The sequence below is a fragment of the Pleurodeles waltl genome, chromosome 10 (assembly GCF_031143425.1).
Source record: "Pleurodeles waltl isolate 20211129_DDA chromosome 10, aPleWal1.hap1.20221129, whole genome shotgun sequence".
NCBI lineage: Eukaryota > Metazoa > Chordata > Amphibia > Caudata > Salamandridae > Pleurodeles > Pleurodeles waltl.
The window spans coordinates 661,646,208-661,662,299 of record NC_090449.1 but is presented as its reverse complement, the minus strand read 5'-3'; the positions used below and the strand labels follow the sequence as shown (position 1 = coordinate 661,662,299).

The window sequence follows — 16,092 nt, the reverse complement described above, 5'->3', positions numbered from 1 at the left end:
TAGAGAAGGCCTGAAATGCTCTAACTCTCCTGGCTGACTTGAGGGCTGCAAGAAGGGCTGTTTTCCATGAGACATACTTCATGTTCGCCTTATGAATAAGTTCAAAGGGAGATTTCATTAGCTGGGATAAAACCTTATTCAAGTGCCAAGTTGTAGCTGGGGGTTTTATCGGTGGGAAGGCTCTGAAAAGCCCTTTCATGAATTGACTTGTCTGCAGTACCATAGAGAGACTTCACTAGGTTTTCTACAGTCTCTGAAGATTGCTGCTAAATGCACTTTTATGGAAGAGTGCACAAAGCCCGACTTAGCCAAGTGTAGGAGATAAGTAATATCTGCTCTGGAGAAGAATAAAACAGGTAGGTCTTATTACCAATACACCAATGACAAAATCTCTTCCACTTTGCAGCTTAAGATGTATTTGTGGAAAAATATCTCACCTTCTCCAGTATAAATCTGCATTCCTCTGGTATCACTAGGGATCCAAATTCATGCTCATGAGGTGCCATGCTGATAAACTGAGAGACTGTATCTGAGGATGCAGTATCTGTCCGTTGCTCACTGATATTAGATTGCTCCTTGACAGGAGGAGGAGCACTGTGTACCAGTGTTGTCTCAGCCAGGCCGGGGCTATTAGAATGAGGTGACATGGTTCCCTCCTTATCTTGTGCAGCACCCTGGGAATGCAGGGGAGGGGTGGAAACACATTTGCAAACATTCCCATACCTTGGATCTGGAGCGCATTTCTCAAAGCCCCTTTCTGTGAGAATCTGCTGGCAAATTTCTGGCACTTCTTGTTGAATAGAGTTGCGAATAGGTCTACTGCTGGTGTGCCCCATTTCCTGAAGAGTTGAAGGAGCAGTTTTTGGTCTATTTCCCCACTCGTGGCATTGAGTAGATGCTCTGCTGAGACAGTTTGCTTGCACATTGTCTATGCCTGGAACATAGTTTATTTTTTGGTGATATATTGTGTTTCAGCAACCATCCCCAAATCTGCTGAGCCCGAGACAAAAGGGTTTGCACCTTGCTTTGCTAGGTAAAACACTGTGGTGGTATTGTCCATTCTGATTAGGACAGAGGAGCCGCAGAGTCTGGGAAGAAATGGTTGGAGGCCCAGGAAGACAGCTCTCAGCTCTAAGAGACTGCAGTGTATCTGAGCCTCTTTTGAGGACCATTTCCTGGAAATATGCAGTTCCTGAAGAAGTGATCCCCAGCCTTCTAATGAAGCAACCATTGTCATTATGAAACTCAGTTGCATTGCTTCGAAGGAGAGACTGGGAGATATGTGGCTCTCCTTTCTCCACCATGATAGAGCCTTCATCATGGTAGGTGTAATGTTGATGACGTCCCGAACTAGCTGTGGCTCTGAATCCACTGAGCATCACGCTGCTCTTATAAAGGCCTCATCCTTATACAACAGTTTGGAATTAATGGGATGCATGAGGATAGCATCTCCAGCATTGACTTGTACGTCCTCACTGAAACAGATTTTCTTATCCGCAGAGAAGAGGCCAAACTTATTATCCTGAGTATCCTTTCCCTGGTTGGGTAAGCTTTGGCTATCATAGTGTCTAGAATGGCTCCTAGAAAAGTCAACAACTGAGCTGGAATGAGACGCCTTTTCCGCATTTAACTGAAGCCCCAGATACTTGAAAAGCTGCTTGCAATCTATGGTAGAGTCTCTTGCAGCACGGAATGTTGGATCTTTGATCAACCAGTTGACAAGGTAAGAAAATACCTGGTGACCCTGTCTTCTGAGAAACGCCGCTACTGGCGCCATACATTTTGGAAATACTTTTGGGGCCGATCTTGGCACAAAAGGGAGAACTTTGAATTGGTAGTGGCACCCCACCACCTCATACCTTATAAATTGCTGATGACTGTTGTGTATGGGTATATGAAAATATGCATCTAGAAGATCCAAAGACATCATGAAATCCCCTTTGTTGATCGTAGGAAGGATCACCTACAAGGATAACATGCAAAAGGGTTGCTTTTTCATGTATTTGTTTAGTTGTCTGAGATCCAGGACCTGCCTCCATTTCCCGTACTTTTTCTTTAATAGGAAGAAGATTGAATAAAACCCTCTGCCCTGTTGTCTGTAAAGGACTTCTTCTATAGCTCCCTTTAAAAGAAGGTCCAATATTTCTTGGTTTAGGAGATAATGATGCTGATGTTCCTTTTTGCATGGTGGATGGTAAGGGGGCTTTTGCAGGAATTCCAGGGTGTGACCCTGACGCATGATGTCCAATACCCATTTGTCGCTGGTAATACTCTTCCAATGACTGAGATAGGCTGAGAGACGATGAGTTAGGTACCTCCTGCTGTGCAGTGAGGTGACCTGTGCTGTAGAATTGTCACTGTCTCCTCACAAAGTCTTGCCCTTTTCCTCCCTTTGACTGTTTTTTTCTAGGTGGCTGCAAGAGAGTGCAGCCCCAGAGCCTCTGTACTGTTGATGAATATTGTTGCTTATAACCCGGCTGTGCAGACGGCTGGTACCTGTAGGACTGGAAGGAGGACCTCTGAGCATATTGACCCCTTCCTATTGCACCACAAAAGGAGAGAAAACTTATTTTCTGGAGCGTGCCTAGGGAATGCGCAGTGTCAGCGTCCGCTTTGATTGCCTGAAAGGCATAATCTACGCGCTTCCCAAACAAATTCTCCCCATCAAAGGGCATGTCCAATATTTTAGCCTGCACCTCAGGGCAAAATTATGTGGCCTTAAGCCATCCTTGTCTGTGCATACCTGCTGCGTCTGCCATTTGTCTAAATGTTGGCGAAGACAAGTACATGGCTGTGTCGATTATTTCAGAGGAAGCTTTGGCACTTTCCTGAAGGATCTCCTTTGCCTCTTTTCTTTTGTCCTCCGGCAGATGATCAAGAAGTGGAGCGAGATCTGACCACATCTGCCTATCATACAGGGCTAGCATGGCTAACGCATTTGATGCTCTGATAGATGTGGCTGACATTGCAGCAAAACATTTTCCTATGCTATCTAATCTACGGCCTTCCTTGTCCGGTGGGGCTGAATAAGGGGCTGATGGGTTCCATGAACATCTTTCAGCTGTTTCCATCACCACAGAATCCACTCTAGGATGTCCTATTAGGCAGGCTTTGTATTTCTTGTCTATCCGTGGGACCACAACAGTGATCGATGCAGGATTTCTCATCAATTTTAGACCTTCCCCACAAATATGATCTGTAATTGGGATGGAAAGGAACGATTTTCTTATTGAATCTTTAAAATTATATAGAAAGCACTCAGCCCGCTCCATTATCTCAAGGAATCCCCTAATAGCCTCAGGCGGGGATCGAGCTGGAGATGGTGTTCGTGACGGAGTTAAAAGCGCAAAATAATCGTCCCATTCATCTCCAGGTGTGCCAGGATTATTAAGCAATTCTCCCTCTTCAGGCTGGTCATCCCACTTTTTCTATATAGTTATCTCTTACTGTTATAGTGGGTGTTTCCACTCTTTGCTCTCTTGTCTTCTCTGGTATAGGGGTTGCAGGTAGGTGCTAACCAACGAGTGGGGCCATACTTCCCAGAGTGAGAGGGGTTGGTGCATGTGAATCTGGAAAGTGTTTGCAATAATCGTTGAACATATGTCTCAAATCAGATACCAGATTGCAATGGTATCTTTTTGCACAGAATATTGCTCCTCCTCTTCTTGCTCATTGTAGGGATAGTGTTCCTCAAAAGAGTTATATCTGTGGGAGATGGGCTGATTACGGGTTTAAAAAGAGTAATCATCTTCCAAGTAAATGGAAGTTTCTTTGCCTTGGTTGTCTCTAAGTCCTGATATTTTATTTGCAGCTGCATCGGACTGTATGCAGGCCTAAAAATGCCCTTGTATTCAGATCCCTCAGCTGCTTGAAAATGGGCTTGAGGCAGTGGGGAAATCTTGCTGGGAGACGTTAAAGCTGGTTTTAACTTTACTGATATTAAGGCTGTATTTTTCATTCTTGTCAATGGTGCAGTCGACGATGCAATGTTCTTTTCCAAAGGTCTTGTCAACGATGATTTGAAAAATGTTCTTGATGAAGCGGCCGCAAGTGGTGCTATCGACGGAGTGATCACTGATGGGCTATCCGTCGACGGGATGATCAGCGATGGTCTGACCGACATCGTTGTCGATGACGAGGTGGTGGTCATAGTTGGAGATGCCATCAATGAAAAAGTGATCGTGGTAGTAGTCGATGAGATTGCCTTCACCGAAGAAATAGCCATCGACAAAATTTTCACTGATGCGGTCTTTCGCGTCGGTGGGTCAATTGACAGTCTCACCGTTGTCGACGAGGATGTTTTTTGAGAAGTAATAGGCCCAGAAGAAGAAGAAGATTTCTTCTGTTCTGATTTCTTAGACAGGTCCTTATCTTCAGCTCTGAGATTCCCAGAGTCCTTCATAGATGAGGCTGAGCCCTCATTTTTATGTTTGCGCTCCTAAGAAGAGCTACTAGGCACTTTCTCCTCCTCAGATCCAAAATGAGATCTGGATTTTTTACTTTGCCCCCATTAGAGCAATCTGGCTTTTACGTCCTTTGGGGTTTTTGCAGGGAAAGTTCTACAATGTTTACAGCACTTAGACACATGGTTTGGATGGAGGCAGTAGAGGCACTCCTTTTAAGGGTCCTCAGAAGAGAGTCTTGCTTTTCCACAGGATCTACATGTCCTGAAAAGCCTATTTTTAGATCCCTCAGACATGGTCAGAAAAAGACAGTACAGTACCTCTAGTTTGATACCAACAGGTCCTGTAAAAGAGAGGCGAAAAGTTCACAAACTGTAGCAACTGTGCAGAGCTCAGGGAGACTCCCTCACACATGACGTGCGGTTAGAAATCTGAGGAATAGTGGCTCTTCTGGGGTTGGTCATGAGTCCAGCCTCTGAGTGGCTATTAAAACAATGTGAATTGGTTTACAATGTCAATTGATTTTTTATGGCCTGTTATTGTACTTTTGGTATTGCTTACTTTAAAATACCTTGGGCCTTCCACCAAGACATAGGGTAAGATTCAAGCATGCGAATCTACGAAAGATTAAATACTGGAGAATATCAGTTGTAAGTAATTTCTGCAGCAGTCTGAACAATACCACAAACAATGTTTCAGCTGGTTGTTCCACACTGTAGATCTCTTCCAGAAGCAAATGACTGCCAAACACATACCCAATCATTTTCTGGAGCTAACCAGGATACTATCCAGCATTACTACTGCAGCTGCTTGAAGTCACCAGAAAGATTTATAATGGCAGATCCAGAGGAAAATGTGACTTCTAACTTGATTTTTGGACATTGTTTTCCTACCAAGATAATTACCAGGAGATATTAAATTATTGGTTTAGTGTGTGGCTCTGCTCAAGTATCACCACTGCTAAAAAACACACAATGGGTTATTAGAGATCTCAGTTTTTGGTTTCCAACAGATTATGTTTGTCGAAGCATTTTCAAAGGAGGTTTTCATGCATTCCAACCAAGCTAGAAGTAAACAGATGGCACTGACAATCTCCTAAACTCTACAAACGCAGGCCAGCAGAGAATTCTGTGCTTTTAAGGTGGTTTTAAGGGGATCATCTAGGTCTTACTAGGGCTGATGCTGGTCAGGGAAACAATCCGATGCCAGGCTGACAGAAGTCAGTCTAGGTTACACATGTGCTGAAGTTAACTTGACCTGCATTCATAAATGGTGTTGAAACCGAGTGCTCAGACCAATGCCCCTTCTGTTTTTTTAAGGGAGAACTCGCGTACACAATAACACTATCCCAACCACAGAGTTGCCTGCTACTTCCACTGCATATTAATACTGGCTGCGTCTGCGTGGGGAGTTGTCAGTTTATCTGAAGGCAGGTGCTCCTGCCAATCAACTAAGACATCTGAAATGCTGCATTCAAAAGCAGAACTATTTCTATGAATAGGTAACATGCATATTTGCGTACAGCACCTTCCAGCTTGAATAGCATATTTCCGGTTGGGAAAGCATGCTTAGTTGTTGCACTGTATCAGTATTTCATTAAATATATATTTATTTTCTCCGGTCTGCGTCAATTGATGTTGGTTGCAAAAGAGAAAAAATATTTAATTATATCAAATAATCTGTTTGGTAATTGACTGATTAATTTTAATGGGAGAGAATTCAGATATCTTTACATCTTCTTCCCATGGTAAATACTATTGGGCTAGGATCCCTTTTCAAATAAATATAAAAAATATACTACTCTTAAACTGTGACCTGTTTACCTTTTTGACTTCATGCTAATTTTCTTTCGAGAGGGGTGGTCATATCCAATGCCTTTGTTAGGTTAATAGTAAAGTAGAAGAAACATTTTAACACACAAGTAAAATATTTATTTTGTTCTGAGTTCAATGCCCATTGGGATGGAGTTTGGAGGGCTGCTAAATAAATAAGGGCTTAAAGATATTGCAGCAAAAGCAACATTTATTTAATCCACGATTTTCTCATAGTAACAATGTATCTGATTAAAGATACTGGCACCATTAGTGCGATGACGTTTCCGAATGAATGCAAACATATAACTTCACAGTAACCATGAGTTATCTGCATTATATGGATTGAGAATAAATCTTTTCAGATGAAGTGACAGAGATATGAGCTACTGCTTGCAAATGACATTTCTGAGTGACTGCGCTACTTTAAGCGAAATGAAAAACCGGCTATACTTATGATTTAAATAGGATAGTTGCAAGATTTCTTGGTAACTTTGATGTACTTGGATGACATTATTGCTGACTAAAAAACATTCACTTACCTTTCCTAGCATTCTGCCAAGGAAATAATAATGTCTTGCAAAAGAATCGCCAACAAGCATCTGAGCAGCAGGATTGGGGTAGAGCAATCCTTCATTCGTGGTCTTAAAAAATCCCTGATTAGGATTGAAGCCTGATTTAAGCAGCTCATTAAGAAATTCTCTGAATATTCCTCCACCATCAATGCCGGCCTCATCCAGTCCATGCGCATTCAGCAAATGGACTCGAATTCTCTTTTTCAAATCAGGTTCTAAAGTACAAATGAAAGGAAAATGTAGAATAGTGAAGCTGCCACTTTAATGGTAATCGATAATGAAAAGCATGTATGAAAGAATATTAAAAATAATACATTTTATGTGAATACTTATGTTAGCCTATGGAAGCTGTAATAAAAAAACATACATACAAATGTCTTTCAGCCTAGTGATGTGACCATGTACTCTGTTGACCCAAGATGCAGATTAAACAAATATTTCACAGTAACCAAGATCTTTAAACAGGTAAAAACATTAAATCTATGTAAACCACTCTCCCCCGTCTGGCTTGTGTTTTAAGGAGTTCATCACAATATTAGATATGCTGGCCCTTGGCAATTATTAGCTGTGACAAATTCCCAGTACCTAGCTTTTATTTTATTATGCCTTTGATTATATGTCACAAGGGGAGCATCATTGCGTCACGCATATTTCAAGAAGCAGAAGCAAGAGAAAGAAGAGGACAAGCTCACCGAAAATATCGGAAGATATTCAAGGTCTTTCTCAATGAGGGATCACTTGAAGGTTTCCTGGAGGAGACTGTTCCACGTTTAAGGTCATGGGTATTGATTGCAAGGGGCATACACCAACACTTGCAAACCTGAATCTGGGAAATTATAGCTGAGAACTGTAATACAGGAGGTGCACAGCATTACACTTCAGCAAACGTTCCTTAAAATAAAACTTATAGTGTTCATAGAAGATCTTATGTATAAGGCAGAGACTTTTGAATGGAATCACCAATATACTGGGAGCTACTGTACGTTTTTCTGGCAGATTACACGGTCGAAGTTCCTAAGAACAGTAGCCTTCCGTACTGTATAGATCCGAATAGGCAGTATTTTGTTGAAGCAGAATCTGGGAGATCCAGAATCCAGAAAAATAACTCTGCAGTAGCCAATATGAGAGAGAACAAATGCAGAGATGACCTTAGCCTCGAGGGCTTAGGAATATACAGGGGTCCTTTTACTAGCGCTTTAAGAGCATGAAAGTAGAAGGTGGTGACAGGGTCAGTTTGATCTTTTGAAGATAAATTAAGACTAAGCCAGACTTCGGTCGATGTGGGCGTGGAGAAGTCCCCAAGGATAGGGTCCAGATGGAATTAGGCTATCATCCTTTGCGTCCCCCACTTGCAGCAACTCGATTTTGTTTCCTTTTAATGTGAGATTGTTTTTCTCTGAGCCAAGACTGAATGTTTTCTAAACAGTTGCTGAGATTTCTTCGTGATTTAGGGGCCTCTTGGCTTAGGCTAAAAAGGGCTTCTCAACGGCATCCACAAGACAGTACAGACATGATCCTTAAGCAAGCATATCTGTGTCTTTACATATAAGTTAGATAGAAGGGACACCAGGGAAGATTACTGAGGCAACTCACAAAATTGCTTGAGCATAAACAATGGTAAAACCAGGAACCTGGCAGGGCTAGCCAGAAAAGAGCAGAACCAGTCAGCTACAGCAGCAGAGAAACCTTTTTCTCTAAACCGGAGTTTCAGAAAGGAACGGTCCACCATATCAAATGCAGCAGACAAATGGAGTAGGATCAGAACTACCATGTCCACTTTTTTGACTATCTTTCTTAGAATGTTTAAGGACAGGGGAAGGGTGATTTCAGTTCCTATGGCCAGGTGAAAACCTAACTGCCAACGATCAAGTGACACAGATCTTTCTAGCGAAGAGGTCAGCAGCTTGACTGCAATCCGTTCAACTCCCCCCCACCCCAATGTAGGGAACAAGTTGATGAGCTGATCATTTTCATACAATTGTCCTCTTTGAGTAATGTGGTTACTGCTCCAGCTTTTCATTGGTCTAGAAGATGACAGGAAGCAGTTAAGTATTTCAGTAATCAGATCACCTATTAGGGTACAAGGCATTTTAATGCTAAGGTGTGACATATGACACCAGACAGCCCAGATTTCACAGCATCCAGCTGTTTTAATACCTGTAAACGGAAACTGGTTTGAACGGGGACCACAGCTCAGCACCTCAAGGCAGCAATGGGAATCCTACGCTGCACATTGAGCTTTTTTGATTCATTGATAGATGGTCTTGAGCTTGGGAATGAAAAAAGTAGCTGGGAACATTAATGTTGTTCACTGATAGTAATAGAATTAGGAAAGATATTTATTACCCTGTAAAGATAGTTGATGTACTATAAGTCTCTAAGAAATGGGTGTTGACAAAGGTAGCTTAACTTTTCACAACACCTTTCTTCAATTCACTATTGCACTAGACAGCATCCAAATCGTATTTCTCATCATCCATCTGCACAGTAAGTGATATCACTCCTTTCCCCCCCAGGACCTACTTAATGGTGGCAACAATGCAGATGCAAAGCTTTTGCGCCACTGGCACAACAAAGGCACACCAAAGGCAAGCACATTTGGACCCGTCCGCAGCTTGTGCCAGGAACCTCCCACTTTCCGCTGCTTCACCACAGTAACCCTCCGCGGCCTCAACTCCGGCCAATGGCCCATGAGCTGCTGCCTTTCTACACCACTCAACAATAAGGGATCGTTATTCTACGCTTCAGGAAAATTTTCTTGCATTTACCGACATCCAATACATACCGCATGGACCAACAGCATCCAACACCCCACTCTCTCACACTCACAAAGTCCCACTACACTCCGCACTCATTTGCATGTTCCTCAACACCGACTCACTCACTAAACACACCAAACAGATCAGAGACCAGCTGCAAGACAATGCTCCAGACCTACTTTACCTCACAGGAACCATGCTGAAAGACACTTCACAAGCCTGGAGAGGAAACTGCAGTCATCCAGAACATCATCAGCTGCACCACCTCCACAGACTTGTAATCCTTCACCATGGAACACCTATCATTCAAGCTTGCACATAACAGCCCACGTCACCCTAAGGGCACACCCATCTACAGGCCACTGGAACCACGCACCAACTTCACCAACACCATCACAGAATTAGTTGCACCCTTGACTCTAGCAATTACATCCTACTTGGAGACCTGAAATTCTATCCGGAAGACCAGGCAGACTTCAACTCAAAAGCACTCATCGAAGACCTTGGAAGCCGGGCCACACCCAAGGAATAACAGAACCTACCAAAGTCACCGGACACCTTCTGGATCATATTTTCACCTCCTCAGACAACATCCGAGTCAATGACCCCACACCAGTCTTCTAGACAGACCACAAACTCATCAAGTTCAGCATCTCCGCCCAATGCACATACACCACTACTAGACCAGCCCACCAAAACTGAAACACCACTGACATTGACTGGAATACCGCTCTCAACACCCACTAACCCGCACACAGCAACAGCCTTCCGGAATTTCAACAACTTTATCAGCTCCTGTGCCAACTCTCTGGCCCCACCTCAAACACAGCAACGCAGCAAGCTCTGGACCCCAGGCCAGTTAGTACACAGAGGAACTCAACCTGATGAAATGCCATTCAAACAACTGAAGAGCAAATGGAGAATGAGCCAGGAAAATACAAAAAGACATGTCCAGATTTGCCCTGAGATGCCACCACCAAATGATCTGGACCACATTATGTGCCGCTCTTCAAGACCACATTGATGTAAGCACCAGCAGAAGCAAATAAATCATTGCCATTGTTATGGATTTCACCTCACCAGTGGCTGCCTCCACCTCGATCAGCCCTTGCAAGACCTCTGCAACAATCTCTCTCAATTCTTCAGCAGCAAAACCACCTCCATTTACTGCAATTTCAACCTGCAACAGAACTCTAAAGACCTCGCCAAACAACAACTGATTTTGTCCAAACAAATAAGGCTAACCTGTCATCATGCTTGCCTGTCATCATCCCAGAAGAAAGCGCCACCATCAAGACGTTCATTCACTCAGGGGCCCCATTGATCCCCTGCCTCTACCATGCCTACTCCAGGCGACTGCAAACCATCAGTGCCATTCTCACACACGTTCTGAATGCTTCTCTCTCTTCTGTGACCTTCGTAGATGCTAGACAACTCACCACCGTCCCCCCACTGCTTTAGAAACACTCAGTGGATCCTTCGGCAACTACAGACTGATATCCTTGCTACCATTCCCGGCCAAGGACTTTGAGATAATCATCGACAGACACAGCGTTGAATACTTCAACGATAACAAACTCCTTAACACCACTTAGTCTCGTTCCAGACCCAACCACAGCACTGAAACTGCCCTCATCGTCATCATGGATGACATCCACATGACTCTTGATGGAGGAGGCACAGCGGCCCTCATCCCCCTGGATTCTCATCCTCATTATCTTCTTTGCTGTGTTTGACACAGTCTCCCACTCCATCCAATGCCTACATGACATCAAATCCAAAGGCATGTATTCCAATAGACCTGCTCCTTCTGGACTGGAAGGACCTAGTTAGTCACCCTGGAACCACACACCTCGGATGCCCGCGACCTCATCTGCAGAGTTTCACAAGGATCCTCGTTGAGACCGACCCTCTTCATTGCACGCATGATCCTTCTAGCTAACATAATTTGCCCCCATGATATCAACACCCTCTCCTAAGCCGACAACACATAATTAATTATCTCGCTCCCAGAGAAGACACCCAGTACTCAAATGCATGGCTCAAATAATCAACTGGATGAAGACCAACTAACTGAATCTGAACACCTACAAGACTGAAAGCGTAATCATCAGCTAGAACACTTCACAGTGGGACTCCACCTAGTGGCCAACAGAGCTATGACTATTAACCATCCCCACCACCCTTGCCAAGAACTTCAGGGTCGTCATCAACAGCAAACTAGACATGACTGCCCAAGTCAATGCTGTCACTGCCTCATGCTTCATGCTTCCATACCCTAAAAATCAGAAATGTTTTCAAATGGATTCCAATCAGCACCCATAAAACCATCACAGTCTTGTTACAAGCAAACTGGACTATGGGAACACTCTCTATGCTGAGAACAATAAAAAAAACTCACCAGAAGGCTGCAGAACATTCAGACCTTGGAAGCCATTATCACTCTCAACCTCCCACACAGCAATCACATCACACCACACCTGAAGGAGCTCCACTGACTCCCCATACAGTTCAAACTCCTCACCCACACTTTCAAGGCACAACATACCACTGGCACAACTCAACAATTGCATATGATTTCACAAACCTTCTAGACACCTCCCCTCATCCAGACTCCTACTTGCCCACATCCTACACATACAAAAAGGCAGATAAGAGGTTGTGCCTTCTCCTACATCCCACCTAAAGCACTCAACAACCTATCGCTACATATTACAGCCTCTTTACTTCTTGAATCCCATAAGAAGCTGAAGAGCTGGACTTTCGTGTAGTCCCGCTAGGTATATTCAGCTGAGTTTGTCCACCCTGGCATCCAGAGAACTTGCCAGGTGTTGAACCACCAGGGATATGCCATATCCAGAGATGCAGGGCCTCTTGACAACGGGTCCACAACCCCCACTCTGTTGCAGTACCACATGATGGTGGTGTTGTATGTGAACAACTGCAATAACATTCTCTTGAAGGAGGGTACAAAGGCTTTCAATGCCAGAAGGACTGCACTGAGCTCCAACAAATTGATGTGGAGTGCGGATTCCGCCAGAGACCAGAGTCCTCTCTCTGATTGTCACCTCTCCCAGATGGCTGCCCCATCCCAGGAGTAACCCCATCTGTCACCACTGTTAGATCTGGTTGGGGAAGGCAGAGGGGTCTGCTGCTGACCCTATTGCCGTCCGTTAACCACCACTGCAGATCTTTTACAGTTCCCTCCAAAATCTGGACCTTGTCAGAGAGATTACCCTGATGTTGTGCCCATTGAAACTTCAGGTCCCACTGTAGAGACTGCATATGCCAGTGGTCATATGTTACCAGTAGGATGCAAGAGGCCATGAGTCCCAGTAGCCTAAGATTTTGTATCACCGAAATCCAGGATAGAGACTGAAACATCTGTATCATACCCTGAATATCCTGGACTTGCTATTTGGGAGGATAGGCCCAAAACGGCACTATGTCCAGAACAGCTCCGATGAAAGGGAGTCTGGTGTGGTATCAGACATGTTGATAGTAAACCCTAGCGAATGCAGGCAGTCCACTGTAGTATAGAGGTGGGAAGACAGCCTAGGGTGAGCTTGCCTTCATCAGACAGTCATCGACATAGGGGAAGACTGACACTCCTGATCTCCGCAGATGAGCTGCAATCACCAGCTTCACCTGGTGAACATCTGAGGGGGGCTGGTAAGGCCATAATAAGGCACAGTAAACTGAAAAATGCTCCTGACTGACTGTGAACCACAGGTAACGCCTGTGGGCAAGCAGGCCGGGAATGTGGACATATGCTTCCTGCAAGTCCAACACTACCATTCAGTCTCCAGGGTCAAGGGCAGACAGGACCTGACGTAACATGAGCATTTTGAAATTCTTCTTCTTGAGGAAATAGCTGAAGGGTCGTAGCCTAGAATAAAACGAAGCCCCCCATCTTTTTTTGACACTAGAAAGTAGCTGGAATAGCAACCACAACCCACTTCTGGCAACGGCACCCTCTCTATGGCTCCCTTGGCCAAGAAAGGTGTGACTTCCTAGCGGAGAAAGGATAGATGATCCTCCATCAGCCTTTTGTAAGATGGTGGCATGGGGGGAGGGGTGGTCATGAAGGAGAGGGAGTAGCCCTGCCAAACCCACCTGTCTAATGTTATGGACTGCCTGTGGAGCAGGTGATGGCATATTCTGCCGCCAACTGGAGGCCTGTCATGGTATGAGGGTAGATTAGAAGGGTTTGGAAACTGCGGCTGCTGGGGGTGGGGAGGGTGGAGACTGACCTGACCGCTGGCACCTGACCCAGGAGGTCTGTGGGTACCGAGCCCTGGCCACATAGAGGCTGGGAAGTGTGTGTGGCGCTGTGGATGGGAGGATATTGGCACGGCTGGAAGCCCCTTCATAGATATGAAACGAGCGAAATGTGGATTGTAGGGCAATAAAAAGGCCCAATGGCCTGGCTGTAGCCAGACTATCCTCAAACTGGACCGGTTAAGGTTGTGGTGGTAAGACTGGTGCCAATACAGATTTAGGAAAGGATCCTCGGGCCTAATTAGAGCAGGGGCTGGAGCCACCAGAGGGGAACCAGAAGGGGGCCCTGCTGACCCCTCGGGCCCGAAGGTATGCCAGAGGGGTCTGCTCACCCAAATATGAGGTGGGCAGCCTCACAGAATTCTTTCAAGTGGGCAGGGGTCAGTCTGGCTCCTGGAAAGTCGGGGAGGCATGGAGTTGGTCCAGGCGTAGGCTTTACCGCAGAGCCAGGCCTCGAATGAGGATGCTGCCTCATCATGTCAGCCGAAGGATGTGGAGAAGTCAACTGTGTGGCCCAATGACTTGGTGTGCAATGAGGATCTCTAACTCCATGACCGCTTACAGGACATTCCTGTCAACTGGGACCTCCAACGCCATGGTGTCACAAGCCGAGCTGCAAGGATCACTCCCTCAAGACCTTTGGGTTCATGGTGTGGCAGTTAGAGCACAACTTGAGGTCATGGTCGCGCTCGAGGTATATAAGGCAAAGAGAATGCGGATCCTTCACTGATATCTGTCTATGACAGGTGCTGCAGGGCTTGAAGATGGCCATCTTGAATGAAATCCCTGACACACCAGGACAAGGGTCCTCTGGTGATCCTGAGGTGATCTGCATTAGCAAGGATTTGATACTTACCTGAGTGAGAGAACCTAGCTAAATAGCCACTGCTGGATTGCTCGACCAGGTGGTTTGCAGGTCCTTAACTTCTGGGAATTCAGAAAAGATATGTAAAATCTGATCCCTAAAGTACAGGGCTCCTTATCACAGAACTCCTGAGAATTCTCCAGCACCTGTTGCGTCGGAGGGGTCAGGAGATAGTTTACTGTCTTAAACAGTTCTCTGGTGATATTAATGGCAGATCTAATCTTCTGAGAGAAAAAATTAGACAACCTCCTTAATGGCCTTTTTAATTGTCCTAATGAATTCTTTATGCTTGTTTTTCTCTTCTAGATTTAACGCCAGTATCCATCTACGTTCTTGTCTTTGGCACTGTTGTAACTTTTTCAAGTCCTCTGAAAACCAGGGGACAGAACTTTCCCTCCATCCCCCTTTCTTCTCTCTAATCGGGGCTGGCTCATCCATGGCTGACTGAAACCACGTGTTAAAATTCACTGCAGAGGAACCATAACTACACACATCTCCCATTTGGGATATAGTAAGTGTTTTTGATAGATCACTTCTGAAACTCTGCTCCAATCCCTAACCCTTATAACATTATTCTGACTTGGCTTCCCTGCACTATCTCCAAGTGTTCTGACCTTGACTGCATAATGGTTCGACCAACTAAGAGGTGTGCACCCACCCACTAGTAGAGCATCACAATTAGTGAAAACTCCATCCAGTGCGCGTTCAGCTACATGTGTGGCCATATTAACCCTTTGCAAGAATTCAAAGTTATCCATTAGGTCTAAGAAGACCTTAACATCTTTGTAGCCATCCGCTTCAAGGTTCAAATGAAAGTACCCCAAAATGGTGAAGTTACTGCAGACAATAAACGGGTCTAATATCTGGTTCCAGTTCCTCAAGAACTGAGCTTTTGAACCAGGAGGAACGAAATACTAAAAGTCCTGTCAAAATCTGAGTACCCTTCTTATGAATTCTAAAACATCCCACCTCACAGCCCTCCACGGCCAGGGAATATCTAGCTTCTTAAGTACATTCTCTTCATCAACCCTTCTAATGGCATACTCCAAAGAAGCAGCCATCATCAGGTCGGGACCTGAAACTTCTCTGGTCAAAGACTTCCTAATAAAGAGAGTCTAGCTGGTGGGAGCCAATACATTTGTTAATTTCCATGCTATGCTTAGATGTGGAACGAGCATTAATCTAAACACATTTGAGTCAGTGCTTCCCAGTGCATTCCTCCACTTTGTCTTCTTTATCTGTGGTTTCAGGGCTAGACTCTTGACAATGTTCCGCTCTTCCATTCAGCCAGTTACAGGCTGAGTAGCACATTCTGCCTATCATCATGGGATCCATCACCTGGCAGGCCTCCCTATTAGATTTCAGGCTCAGCCTGAGAAGGATCTGCCTAGAGTACTC

The 16,092-nt window shown here is 44.8% G+C and overlaps 1 protein-coding gene across 3 annotated transcripts in view; it reads right to left on the bottom strand.

Annotated features, from left to right (window-relative positions):
• The window catches only part of UBE3C (ubiquitin protein ligase E3C), an 885,810-nt gene that overhangs the window by 264,083 nt on the left and 605,635 nt on the right, over positions 1-16,092 (bottom strand). For all 3 annotated transcript variants that reach the window (XM_069211153.1, XM_069211154.1, XM_069211155.1), the window contains exon 20: positions 6,757-7,004. In XM_069211153.1, coding sequence (XP_069067254.1) covers positions 6,757-7,004 — 248 coding nt within the window. The remainder of the gene's footprint in view (positions 1-6,756; positions 7,005-16,092) is intronic.